The sequence below is a fragment of the Amia ocellicauda genome, chromosome 4 (assembly GCF_036373705.1).
Source record: "Amia ocellicauda isolate fAmiCal2 chromosome 4, fAmiCal2.hap1, whole genome shotgun sequence".
Classification (NCBI taxonomy): domain Eukaryota; kingdom Metazoa; phylum Chordata; class Actinopteri; order Amiiformes; family Amiidae; genus Amia; species Amia ocellicauda.
Window position 1 is genome coordinate 25,196,992 of NC_089853.1, and position 13,803 is coordinate 25,210,794.

Consider the following 13,803-nt stretch of genomic DNA (forward strand, 5'->3'; position numbering starts at 1 on the left):
AATATTGGCATATTCATTCGTTTTCTTTTTCATTGTAAATGTTTCTGTAAAAGAACGTCAGATCTTGAAATATCTATTGCTGTTTGTGAGGGGGGTCCCCTGGGGTCTCCACGAGTATCCCCCTTTCAAGCACCAGCACCAGGACCAGGACCAGTCTTACTCCAGACAGCGTTTAGTGAAGCTGATACAACCGGTTTACAATAACTATCCCGACTCACACACGGAGGAGCAGGGGAGAAAGGAAAGGGACCACACGTTATTTCCCTGCAGACGCCATTTTGTGTCCCCATGCTCAGCTACAGCGGCCAGTTTCCCACTCCAGAGCAAAACACAGATCTTCACACTTCCTAGCTTCGTGCGCGATGCCCAACTTGACACAGCTAAATATTATTATTATTATTATTATTATTAATATCGATCCAACTAATCAGACTCAGGAGTCGAAAGGGCGCACATAGACATGGTGGCGTCGCCCCAGGTGTGCGGGGGAGGCGAAGGAAAGGAAGTGCCGAAAGGAGGAAGAAGATGAGAGAAGGAGAACAGGGTTGCAGGACACAGACGGGGAACAGAAGAAGCACAGAAAGAGGATGAAGAGTATGGAGGGGAAAACGGAGAGCTGCGGCCCGGCAGCACCGATACACCCCTCGTTTAGTAGGCGGGACAGTAACGCAAATGGTTCTGCCTTTACATTTACTCATTGACTCGGATATTAGAAGAAGTATATTTCAATTATTTTGGGTTATACATCTTAATGAGACAGGGACCCCACCCATTTTCTTTATAATGAGCTCTATCACCTTGGTATAGATGGGATATGAAGTTATTATGCTGAGCTTCTCAATATTTCAGCGCCGTGTGACACTACATAGTCGCCATGGGCTCAGCGACGAGGTCAAAGTTCATCTGATTTGAACTCCTCTTTGACGACCTCCATATTTCTGCACAGCACAGCTCTCTGAGTTTATGGATGTCGCCGGGCGAGGGGCTCCTCTAGCGGCTGCAGCTATGGTGAGATCCCGGTCTCCCAGCTTGGTGGTTTAACTTGCGTTTTCGGCCAGAATTGCAGGGCCGGTTTTTTTCCTCCAGGGGCTAAAAGAGTCGTTGCAATACAAACAATACAACACTAACACGTTTTAATGTATTCTATTTTAAAGCTGTAACTGCCTTCATTGCAGGAGCCTCCATCCATCCCCAGCCCTCATGAAGAGGAAGAGGGGGCAGTCCAAAAGGCTCTACCTCGGGCTGACATAATCTGCCACAAAGTTATTCTGAGCTTGTCCCAACTGGAGCCCTTACAAGAGGATATGAGAGGAAACCCCCAGTACAAACCCAATGATATTCTAGGTACTGTACTCTCTGACAACCTCTTGTGTTGATGGCCTGAAATATTTTAAGCTTATGTTAATATTGGCAGTGCCCCTTATCTCAAGAAAGTATCAAGAGTTTGATGGTTCCACTGAAGCGAATGGTTATTTTTAAATGTTGTGCTTTATTTATTTTAAACCCTCTTTATCAAACTAAAGCATACAGAAACTGACATATCCAGGGTATAGAGATGAAAGATTTACTGTTTGCACTCAATACATAACCTTGTTTGTGTATGAGAGGAGGTGTGTCCCTGTCAAACATGATCCCATAACAGGAAGTGTTCTGTTTTTTCTTTAGTTTTAGTTTTACAACAGTTATAAAATACAGTAATACTAACAGAGCAGGCTTTCGCCCAAAGGTTCCAGTTCCAGGTGCAGGTTGTATAACTGTTTCAGCAAGAAGTGCGGCGAGGAGATCACCTTGCTCATGTCTTCAGTACAGACAGGTTTCCATGGGGAGAAAGCTCTTTAGTCCATACACCCATATCTGTATCATATTTTAAAAGCCTGTCTTTTGTAATTCTACTCCACTGTAATCAGGCAGTGATCCACACAGCTTTAAAAATCACTGCAGGTGAACCAATGACAACTGAACACACAGGCATATGTTTTATTCACCTGGCAGATACTGTGTTTGAACTGGAGGATTAACAGAGTTGCTCATTCTTTTGACCTACCATATACCTTTGTACAAACCTTTTTTCCTATACTAAAACTATATGTACAAATGCAAGAGTAACATAAGGATGCAACCCAGGAAGTTTGCAATGAACATGCCTGCCTCCATGGTAAAGTGATGAAACGTGGGAGATCTTTACCAGTGGTGTTCAGGAACGGTAACTAACACTGTAGGCTGCATTGTAATTTACTGTAGCAGTAATTAAGGATTGTCGGTTTTATATTGCAGATCAGACTTTGCTCACCAAGCTGATGTTGAAGGAGTCTCAACAGCTCGTGAGGTTTGAGAACGCTCCACAGCAGAACAGCATCATCACCAAGGAGCATCGCAGGTGCAGCCGTCTGAAGAACCAGTGTGCCAAGTACCCACCCCTCAACATGTGGGCACAGTGGGTCCTGGAGAGTATCCTTTGTCCAACCATCCGAGAGCTGACAGCACACAAGTGCCCCCTTATAGACTGTGTTTCTTTGTGTTCCCAAATCCATAGCTTAACTACTTTCCCCATCCACAAGTTGAGCCCTTGGGTGGATAAGAAGCTAGGCTGGGGTTTTTTCAATTCAAAGATCTATGACAAAATATGCCTTAAATTAAATTCTCCGCAGGTAAGATATTCACCAGGGCTATTCTGTTCCTCACCATTCTGAACACCATTGTACTGGGCATTCAGTCAGGTAGCTATGACCAAACCTTATTTGCCACTGTTCAAAATCTTTTCCCTGTGGGTTTATTTTCTTCAGTGAATCGTCAGTCTACTTCTAGATTAAACATATGAATAAAGATGACAAATCATCTTAAATCCTGGCTTTACAATAGTTACTCTGATCTGACTCCTGTCATATAATTTATGTCCAGACTCACCTTCCATTGCCTACGTTCTTGAGAAGATGGGTAGCTGCTGTCCAATCCTTATGCAAGTTGCATTTTATTTAAGTAAGGCAGGTCAGAGTAATAAACCATGTGTGAATGGTGGAGTAAACGAGTCCCTGTGCGTGTTCAGGGATTGTTCAGAGATTGTGCAGTGATATTATGGACAAGGGAAGCAGTGATGTTTGGGCCACTTACAGTGTCTGTGTAATTGAGTTCCCCACAGCACATTTAGGCAAATCAGAGTTCTTGGGCATTATCTCCCTAGCTAATGCCATGCCTGAATAGAATCGTCAGGAATCCGCAATATCATCCATAGTTAGCCGAATCTCAAAAGTGGAGGCCTTTTCCGATTTCTTTCATGCTATTTTTCTTTCGTTAGAGGTGTTTGACAACATGGACCCTAGCCTGGTGATTCTGAAGTTGATACTGAACATCGTGGACTGGAGCATCGTGGCCATCTTCCTGCTGGAGATCCTGCTCAAGTGGATTGATGATTTCTTCATGTTTTGGAAGAATAATTGGAACATCTTTGACTTTATGGTTACTATTCTGGTGAGAAGCTTAGATTAGATCCAAGATTAGACTGTGCATCCTTTTTATACATTGACATATATGCATACTATTACTGTGAAAAGAAGATGAAGACCATTTTCAACAAAATCAATATCAAATCTATTGAAAGCATAATGCTCTATCCAAGGGAAATGTCTCAATCTCCAGAGCAACTGTCTATGAGTGATTAGCGATGGTGATATGAAGTTCTGTTCAAAAGTGTTTTCAAATACCCAGTTCTATACCAGAACCTGTTGTGGGTTAGTTTCAGATGTAATAGGGTTTAATCTGCGGTTTGGCACATATATTTGAATCATTCATTTTTAACAGTTGATCTGTCCCGTCTCCCTTAGTCCATCCTGCCTGAGGTCATCAAGCTCTACCAAGGACAGAATACCTCTGGTCTGGCATTTATGAAGCTCATCCGGATGTGTCGCATCCTCCGCACTCTGAAAATGTTCAGCAAATTCCCAAGGTACAGGGTCCTTGTGCTGGCCATCTCCGCAGGAATCAAGGTAAGAGGTGCAAACTTAGAAATGCTGTCAGCTAATTAACTAACATAATGACTATGCATGCCTTGTGCTCTATTTAATGTTTATTTCTTCTTTTAGTTTTTTTTTTTCAAGATCTTAAATAAGTGATATTTCAAATAGCATTTTCAGACGTGCAAAGCGGCTCCTGGAAACACGCACATACCCCGTGACACCAGAATATTAATTTTGGGTTACTGACTTGTATTTGAATGAAAATACATGCTAATTTCTACAGTTTGCCAGGTGGAATTGTTCTATCAATTTGGAAGAGACACTTTCCATAGCATGGGTCTTAATGCTGACATTTTTCTCTTTTTGCACAATAGCAGTTGCTTGCTCCTGTGATGAGAGCACGTGCATTTCTCTTTGTTTCAGGACCTGTTTTTTATCTTCCTGCTGCTCCTGGTATTTGCATACATCTTTGCTGTCACCGGTATCGTCCTCTTCCAGAGCTACACCGACTCTGACCAGCCTGATCTTGAATACAAGCAGAGCTTCAAGTGAGTAGGTTCTTGTCCAAAGCCACTGGGCTAAAAATCCCGACGGGTTAGACAGACGTTAAGTGAGTGGTCCTGGGATTAATGCCAGGGGCTGCAGAGTAAAGGGAGTAAAAAGTCGCAAGTCTGAACTACAGTACAAGCAGCACGTTCAGTTCCATGTACTGAAGGACAGGGTTTGTCTCCTCTTTCCTTTCTGCAGGGATATTCCCAACTCCTTAACCACCCTCTTCATAATCTTCACCATGGATCACTGGTACGAATTGATGCTGGACACATGGAAAGTCGCAGAGCTGGACAAGACAATCTCTAGCCTCTACATAATCATCTGGCTGCTAATTAGCTCCTTCATCTTCAAGAACATATTTATGGGGATTATGGGTAGGTACCTGCTGGAACTAAGACTCAGTCGTCTATCAGTGACTTCCCTGCAGGGGGGAGATCAGCCTTATAAATGGACATACGCACAACTCCTCTTCATTTAAGTTATTCCTCACAGGCACTCATTTAGTGTTAGACTGATAGACCCATTTCAATTCCCTGTCTCCTTCTCAAGTGAACAAATTCCAGGCCATTCGGCAAGACATGTTCCAGGAAATGCAGCAGATTCAGATCCGGCAAAATATAGACCTCTTCAGAGCGGAGAACATCAACAGGTGAGAATACGGATGTGTTATCTTAGCCAGGTATGCTTGTAGACAGGTAGGTTTATGAACGAGTGAGAAGACGGGCAGAGCGAATGCCCAACACGGCTCTGAATGACAACGGTTTCAGTTTAAAGATTCAAAAATCTTAAACACAGACATAACAATTTCAACTGAACCAGACTAATAAAGTAAGGAAGTGGTAAACATTTAATGTATTAGTAGTAATATGACTTATCATACTTTATTAATTAAAATCTCTTTTTTTTTTTTTCCCCCCCCCGAAGACAGAGGGTTCCCTACTGTATGCAAAAAAGTAGTTTTTTGTTGTTGTTAAGTCTCCTTAAATATATTTTCTTCTCAAGAAAAAAAAAGACATGAGTATGCATTGTCCTAGAGTGAAACGGTGTTGCTACTTATTCCAGGAGGATGTCCCAACAGAAAATTACACGTGGGTCAGATTGATTAAAATTGTTTTTAACTTTTTTTTTTAACAAGCTCCCTGTATTCTGTAAATTAGTTATTTTCAACATTTTTACCCCAGTACCAGTATAACAGCATTTTCCATTGTATTTTTTCTAAATAAGTGAGACGTCATTTTGCATCTTCTAAAAACAGTGGAACTGAAAATATGGCAACAGAGAATGGGTATTAAATATAATTACAAAAAGTAGGATGTAGGACTGCTTCATATATGTACACTACCCTTGTAAAAGTATGTTCTAAGAGATGTTTAATGCATAACCAAGATTCCTGTCCCCTTATTTAAGGTGAAGCCATGTATAAGATTTCAGAGTACAAAAGTTGATAGTCCTCACTGACTATAGCTTTTCCCATGATCTTTCAGCGATTCACCTGATTTACCAGTAGGGGGCACCACTGATTCACTACACAAGATTCCTGAAGAGACAACCGGAAAAGAAAACATCAGCAGGCAATCTGTGGCAACAGAAAAGGGTGCGCTTTCACAGGGCTTGAAAAGTATCAAAGGAACACCACAGCCTTTTAAATAACTCCAGTGATAAACACTAACGATGTAATGCCCAAAAAGCAGACAAGGTTCTTTCCTGAAAACATTTAGAAATGATAACTGCTTTGACTCCACTGCACAGCACAGATGTAACAAGCTGCTTACACTTTAATTACCCCTTAACAGCATGTTGCTCATGTAATTTATTTGACAAAATAGTTCATTATATATTTTCTGCGAAATGGAAGTCACCCTCGCTTATGTGATAATAATCTGCACATACAGCACATACAGTACACACACAGCATTGCAACCTCTGTCCAGGCCAGATTGTGTGTCAGCTGATGAGGACCTGTGTTGCCTCACAGACTGGGAGACATACATGGAGGAGTATATACAGGTGATGCAGGAACAAGAGGAAAATGACAATGTGACATGGCCACAGGACTCACTCTTCAAGTACTACGAGTACCTGCAGAAGCTGCAGTACAACCTGGATGAGCGCAACGCGCAGATGATTGTGGGAGGTGAGCGATGAGGCCTAGTTTTCAAAATGTTTTTCCTTCACTTTCCATATTGCTTTATTTGTCAGTAGAAATTCTCAAAGCATTAAGACAGGACAACAATCCAGGAAATCTCCCAGACCTGGAAAACCTACATTAAGGAAGTGTTGGAATTCTATATTAGAAATATGTAATTCTAATATATGCAGCACCTTTTTACTGAAAGTTGAAGTCCATTTTAAATGTCTCTGCAAATTCTTAGATGCAGATATGTTTTTCTGCCAAAGCTTAACTGTGTTCTTGATTCAATGGCTTTCACTCCTTTCATGTGCTTTGGTCTATTGCAGGTCAGGCTTTTGCTGAATTTGAATGATTCGGACAAAGAATTTGACACAGAATCGCCCCTTCTCTGCTCCCACGGGATCCTATCTCGTCAATTCCAATACATAGTAAAGAAAAGAAAAATCTGAATTGAAATATTTTTCTTAACTCGTTTAAAATGTAATCCTTAAGAGCTGCCGTGTTTGTTTTGATGGAGACATAATTTATACCCGATCAGAGATTCACTTTAGACAGTTACTGAAATATCTCGGTAAGTAAACCAATAAATCACCACTGATTTTGGAAACAAAATGTTTGAGACACCTGGAAAACAGCAACTCCCTGGATGCCTTTGCATTTCCCAGAGACTCATTTTCAAATGTATAAGCTAACAACATATTGCTTAAAACTGATTTTACAATAAAGACATCAAATGAACTCTGATCTCCTGTGGTACTAATGAGGTGGAAGGTAAGTTAGAAATTCTCTCTCATACCTGTTTTACTCTCTTGTATACTTAAGAAAGATAAGGTCAAGCCAGAAGGACAGGCCAGAAGGAAGCTTGATTTCTGTTTGTTATTACGATGAGAATCTTGGAGACAATGTCAAACAGTATGATTGAAGTGCCTGCTCCCTAATCCATGTGTTGACCTATGAACTCTGTCTTATAATGATATATATTCTGCTTAGCTAACTCTCTAAGATAATATAGTAATGACTTTTTGATTGTAACCAGATCTTAGTTTTTTGTGTATAAAAGCCTCTGACTTTTAAAATGAAGGCAGAGCGACTTTGGGATCTTCTTGATTCACTGTTCCTCTACAGGCTGTGTGTATTAAAGGCATTGCAACTAACGTCCAACCTGATTGAAGATGATTGTTCTTCCACACATGATAATTCTGATCTGATTAGAACATGATCATAGATCATAAAAATTGTTAAGTCTATGCATTTGATTTTTAGTTCCACTTTTGCTCCACTAGTTGCTTTATGAAGCTTTGTGGTCTCCAGGTGTAAATGGTTATTTGCAAATACATTTTACAATCTTATAGAGATTGTGGAGCTGATGGATGTAATTGGAGATCTCACACCAAACAGCAGATCTCACATCATTGCCAAGATTGCTCCATAATATATACATGGAAACTCAAGCAAACTTTTAGTTGAATTAACCTCTAGGATTAGGATACAATTAGAACATACTGTTGAACATATATTTATGCTCATATATATATATATATATATATATATATATATATATATATATATATATAACAAGAAAAAAATATATACTTTTGCATCCAATGCAGGGATGTTTGCTTTTGATTAAAAAAAAAAAAGTAAAGTAAGGAAAACTAGTTGTCAGGTACTCTTCTACAACCATACTAATGTGATTAAATCAGTGTTCATCAGAGGCTTGCACTCACTCTTTGGGATAACTTAATTGTGAGTTAATTCCCAATTCACTGGTACTTTCAGGAACCTGAAGTGGCTGCCAGGCTAGTCCTGATACAATGGAGCCAGACTGGAGAACATGTGTCACAGTAGACAGACCAATTCAGACCAAATGTTGATCTCTAATGGAAGGAGTATATGACGGTTGTAGGTCCAGTGTCAGATGGTTCAGTCAGGTTTTTTCTCCCACGTTCCTTATTTGTTTTGGCAGATAATTCAACAGAGTGTAAAATCACAATATAAAAACAAATATTAGAGGCTTACGATGAATGTCAGTAAATACACACTAATATATCCAAACCCAGCTAAATGTCTTCTTTCTTACATTGTACCGAGATCAAATTGTTCTTTCCAATTGTATTCACTTTTGTCCACTTTAATACTCCTCTTAAAGTGGAAAATGTTAAAAAAAAAAAAAATCTATAAATTGTATAAAAAGTTAAATATACTGTAGTTGGTTTAAAAAGGCTTCCATTTGTATGTTTTTGCCTCCACTGATTTGTGTTTCCTGATGGAATTTCACACTGCTAAGCCCGATTGCTCTGGCTCTGAAGTTTGTGCTGGCTGGGACTGGAGTAAACTGCATGCATGTGGAAGTGCAGCACTGGGTCTCTTCCGCTCCAGTTCGCTGTGGTCTCAGCCCAGGAAGCACAGGCCGGCCATCACTGTGAACCCCAGCAGGATGAAGAGGACCTTGAGCAGCTGCCACTGAGGGGAGTTGAGCTCATGTGGCAGGATCTCCAGGAAGGTGATGTATATGAAGGTGCCGGCTGCCAACCCCTCCAGCACGGCCTGAATCAGCGCGCCCGCCGCCAGCCGTGCCTCTATCACGCCGATCCCCACGGCGATGCCCAGGGGTGACATCAAGGCAAACACTACCACATAGGCCGCCACCCACAGGGGCCTGACAGCGCTCTGCACCAGCTTCACCGACAGGCTGAAGACGATGATGCTCTTGTGGACCAGGATCGCAGTGCAGATTTCAAGCACCTAGGCCAGGGCCAAACAGAAGAGCAAGATGGGTCATTTCAATTGAACTATCAATGGCACATTTCAACATCAGTAAAGCATTAAATATTGTGCTTAATAGTCAGTTTTAACACAAATGTTTCATGAAATTAAATTGCAGAGGATAAAAAAATAAAGATACACTCCACTTCATTCTTCCATTTTTTATGTTGTTTTGGGGGTTTTATTCCAAATACCTGTTGCTAAAAGAGGCTGGTTTCTTTGGTGTTTGGGGTTTTAATATGAATTGGCAAAAGATTTGGTGTAATTTCCTGATATTCAGAAGACCAATGACTTGTAACACCTGACTAAGAAACTAACCTTTGAACCTCTAAACCCTAGGGAACAACCCTGGTGTGTAGCAATAAAAAGCTTTACAAATTTGGCATGAGCACGACTCGCCTACAAAGTGTCACATAGCACTGACTCATGTGATGGTGTTTGTAAAACATGGGAGGAGCCTCTGAAGTTGTACTTACTTTAGACTCGGTAGTCTGAAGCCCGATGGCCAGGCCCTCGAATACAGAGTGCAGCGAGAGGGACAGGAACAGCATGAAGGCCCGGAAGGAGGAGTGTGCGTGGAAGTCAACGTGCACGTGGTGCCCGCTGCTCTCCGGGTCACCGTGGTGGTGGCTGTGGGTGTGGTCTGCAGAGTGTATTAGGGGAGTGGTCTCCTCATTTCTCTGCACACTGAAGTTCAGGACAAGCCGCTCCAGAATCAGTACCAGGAAGAAGCCTGACGCCATGATGAACTCAGCCAAGGGGAAGTTAGTCTAAAATGATTTTGAATTGGTACATTTTTGTATAAAACGTTTCCTACACGAAGACTGAAAATGCCAGACATCAAACACTGGGTTTGTAATTTGCAGTTGGTAGATGGGCTGAAGTTTTGATTTAGTCTGGACCTGCTTTCACAGTTTAAGCCAGAACAGAGATGTATGAGAAACCTACATAGGAATGCCGATAACAAAAATCTAGCCACCCTCACTAGCATGAAACACTTTTAAACACAAAGAAAATAAATGCTGTCTTTCAAGGTTTTTAAAGTTCCTTATTACATTAAATGATCGTACTACACAAAGTATTATGATGACTGAATTATTTAAGCAATGCAAGTAGGCAAATTATAAATCAATGGAAACTTAAGCTTTCCTCTTTCAAAATATCTTCCAGTCCCAATTTCAAGGACACGTCTGTGGAAAAAGCACAGCACTCACATCCACTCTCCTGGCCTCCAGCTCCACACCGATGTCTGAAAGGTAGTCCGGGATGATGTCCAGGAGACAGGCGGACAGGAAGACACCTCCAGCAAAGCAGCTGATCAAGCTCAAGACCATGCGATGCGTTTCTGAAAAGGTGGAGGAAAATCAACCTATTGTTAGATAACTGTAACTGATTCAGGACACAAATCTCAATAAAATGGAGACAAAGTACAGGAAAAAAAAAATTGCATTTAATCTTCTATAATAAGAAAGATAAAATGATACTTATAAGTGAATGTGTTTTTCATTTCATATGACAATGTTGGAAAAAAATTATAAAAAAGAACTGAATACTAATATTGGATTGTTAAAGAGAGGTATTCACTGTATTCACTCCTCCTTGTACTGAATCAAGCCATTGTAAGCCACACACTCACAATCAATTAACATGGTCATTTGACTGCCTTGTGGTTCACTGTGTTCAGCATTCAGAGAATTGAATTGGTTTAAAGTGCTGCACCACAGCACCTAATAAACTGCAGTAGAATAATCTATTCTAAAAACCTTTAACCAAATTAAGAAAAATACCAAAAATAAATACCTGAAAGATTACACCACAATCTAAATGGGATCAATGGGAGGGCTTTTAATTATTAGATTGTTAGGCACACAAATCCCTCCCTTCAACAGCTTCATTAGCTCCTCACATGCATTCCAGGAACCATCTTAATCCTACAATGCATGTTATTTAGCTTTAATATAGAAACTTTGCAGGTTAATATAAATTGTTATTATTATTCATTTATGCATTAGCAGACACCCTTGTCCAGGGCGACTTACAAAATATAAGAGCAATACAAAGTGCAATAATACAGGATAGTAAATGCACTGTTTTACTCAATCATCATGTAAACATTTCCAATGTACCATTTTACAAATCACAATATAGATAGATACAAAATAAGAAGTGGGTACTAGATTTATTGATGAATCAATAAGTCACATGAATATTTCACTGGCAATCATGTGATTCACTACTGTGTGTATAGGACATCATGTTGTAACAGCTAGAAGGAATTCCAAACCAATTCAGCATGAAAAATACTGAATTGAAACCTGTATGCATCAGCAGTTCCTCTAATAGTCTAGATGAATCATATGGGAACTTCGTAATCTTCCCAGAATTCCCATAAATATGCATATATGCAAGTACATTGCCAACAACTCCATAACCTAACCATATCTTATTTAAAGTTCAGTGTTGTTAGATGGCTTCCTTTGTTCAATGTGTTTCACTAATGAATATAAATGTAAAAGAGTGTGTTGTGTTTATAATAAAAAAATAAGAAGGCAGTAGTACCTATCATTATCTTATTACTGACACCCTTATGGTGTCATACCCTCACATTGTGTTTCTCACTAAAAGATACATTACACAGCAGATTTCTGCTGGTGACCATCAAAAAACTATGATTGTCTAAAAGTTGTTAAAAACATTATCAATTTTGGAAAGGACTAGTTCCCGTAAAACTGTTAATAAATGAACATTGCCTTTCAGGGTTGCTAATAAGTGGAATTTCCTGTATGTTGTTAGAGACCATGGGATATGTCTGTTCTTCATTTTGATATCTCAAAATAAAAGCCTTAAGATCTCTGAGGGTTTTGGTTTAATTGAATGAGAACTGCATACTTAAAATATGTTCCAGCCTTCAGTGAGTTTTTTACCACTAGTAATTTCTATTTTAAAAGAATAACCTCAGTAAAACAGAAGTAGCAACTACACATGTGAAACATAGTCACTCAGTTCTTAAAAATGGCATAAACCTTTTCAATCTTGCCGTATGTGCTTGAGAGTTATTCACTACATAGTCCACGCATCCTGGGCATTTGTGCAGCAATGGGGTACAAAATACACAGAAAATCACAAGATGTGCTCCTTTCACTGAAACACAAACTGATTTAAAACATCACTGTTTCACATATTAAAGCAGATCTTCAATCAACAAACTTGCAGTGCCTGTCGGAGGACCCGTGCCCCGGCCTGCAGGCGGCATTGATTTCAGGCTCCTCAGTGGGTCCATCCTGCACAGTGAGCATGTGATCTCAGAGGTGAAAGGTGAGGAGATCAGGAGGCTCACCTGTCCCACTCGTGTCTCGGAACCACTTCAGCCGGGCCGGGATGAAGCCGCAGACCAGCGTGAGCAGCAGCAAGCCCACCAGGGCGCCCACCTTCACCCGCAGCAGGTACTCCATGCCGGCTGCAGGAACCTCCTCAAAGTGAACTGGAAACTTTTAAAATGATGCCATCCTGTCACACATTAACCGGCATTTAAACTGGGAGCTGCGCTGTTATTGACTTGTTGTTAAACGAGTAAACAGATATTACTTCCATGTTTAAAACCACTGGCTGCACAGCGATGACTTCGGCGTGTTGCGTGCCGTGCGGCGGACAGCGCTCTCCTGCGGCCGCTCCAGTCCCGCTGCTCCGCGCAGCCTCTGACCCTGCGCTGCGGTTTGTGTTTAAATCCCCGCATGTCATTCCCCGCCCGCAGAGCTCGGGTCGCCGGCCCCACTGCGGGACTCTGACTGCGATGAGGCGGATTGGTGGGCTGGCCTTGGGGGGCTCGGTTAGGAAGCGAGAGGAGTGGCTCCCGACGAGCCTGCTGTACCGCGGCGGAGCAGCGCCTGACTCCCCGCCATGTGACCAGCGTGACCGGCGCCGAGTCGAGCCGAGAGCCGGAGCGGCGAGCGCGGGTTTCAGTGACATGAACCCCCCTGTTCAGCTGCGAACAGAACAGGCATTTCGCCGAAACTATACAAAATAAATATGCAATAATATGCATTTTGTAATGTGTTAATAATAACAAATATTGGCTAAATAATCAATGTATTTGTTATTTATTTATTTCTTAGCAGACGCCCTTTTCCAGGGATTCTTTTTAAATGTTTCTGTAAAAGCTCTGCAAAACTTTAAATGTTTAATGCAAAGTTTGAACTAGTATCTGAATGTTCAGTGATACTCTGAATGCCCATAATTAGACCTAACCCATTTTTGTCATGGCTGAGCTATCAGCAGGATCCTTCTTGTTTTCTGCTCTGCTGTTAGTGGGCGTAGGCATAGCTGGTCTATATGCTTAATCATCATATAGCAGTTGTTCTACCATATAAGGTTATATAGTACATAGTACAGGAGGTATCAGGGACA

The 13,803-nt window shown here is 41.0% G+C and overlaps 2 protein-coding genes across 2 annotated transcripts; one reads left to right on the forward strand and one right to left on the reverse strand.

The window, feature by feature from the left end:
- Nucleotides 1-418: 418 nt before the first annotated feature.
- On the forward strand, nt 419-7,371 carry LOC136748117 (cation channel sperm-associated protein 2). Its single transcript, XM_066701602.1, has 12 exons — nt 419-1,008; nt 1,176-1,344; nt 2,275-2,448; nt 2,649-2,717; nt 3,293-3,465; nt 3,819-3,980; nt 4,374-4,498; nt 4,698-4,876; nt 5,052-5,151; nt 5,987-6,096; nt 6,478-6,636; nt 6,960-7,371. Exons 1-12 carry the CDS (start codon nt 964-966, stop codon nt 6,983-6,985), a joined length of 1,491 nt encoding a protein of 496 aa, XP_066557699.1. The 5' UTR covers nt 419-963; the 3' UTR covers nt 6,986-7,371.
- LOC136748119 (zinc transporter ZIP1) lies at nt 5,332-13,352 on the reverse strand. Its single transcript, XM_066701604.1, has 4 exons — nt 12,737-13,352; nt 10,614-10,744; nt 9,876-10,169; nt 5,332-9,378 (listed from the first exon to the last, which is right to left on the reverse strand). Exons 1-4 carry the CDS (start codon nt 12,849-12,851, stop codon nt 9,025-9,027), a joined length of 894 nt encoding a protein of 297 aa, XP_066557701.1. The 5' UTR covers nt 12,852-13,352; the 3' UTR covers nt 5,332-9,024.
- Nucleotides 13,353-13,803: the final 451 nt, after the last annotated feature.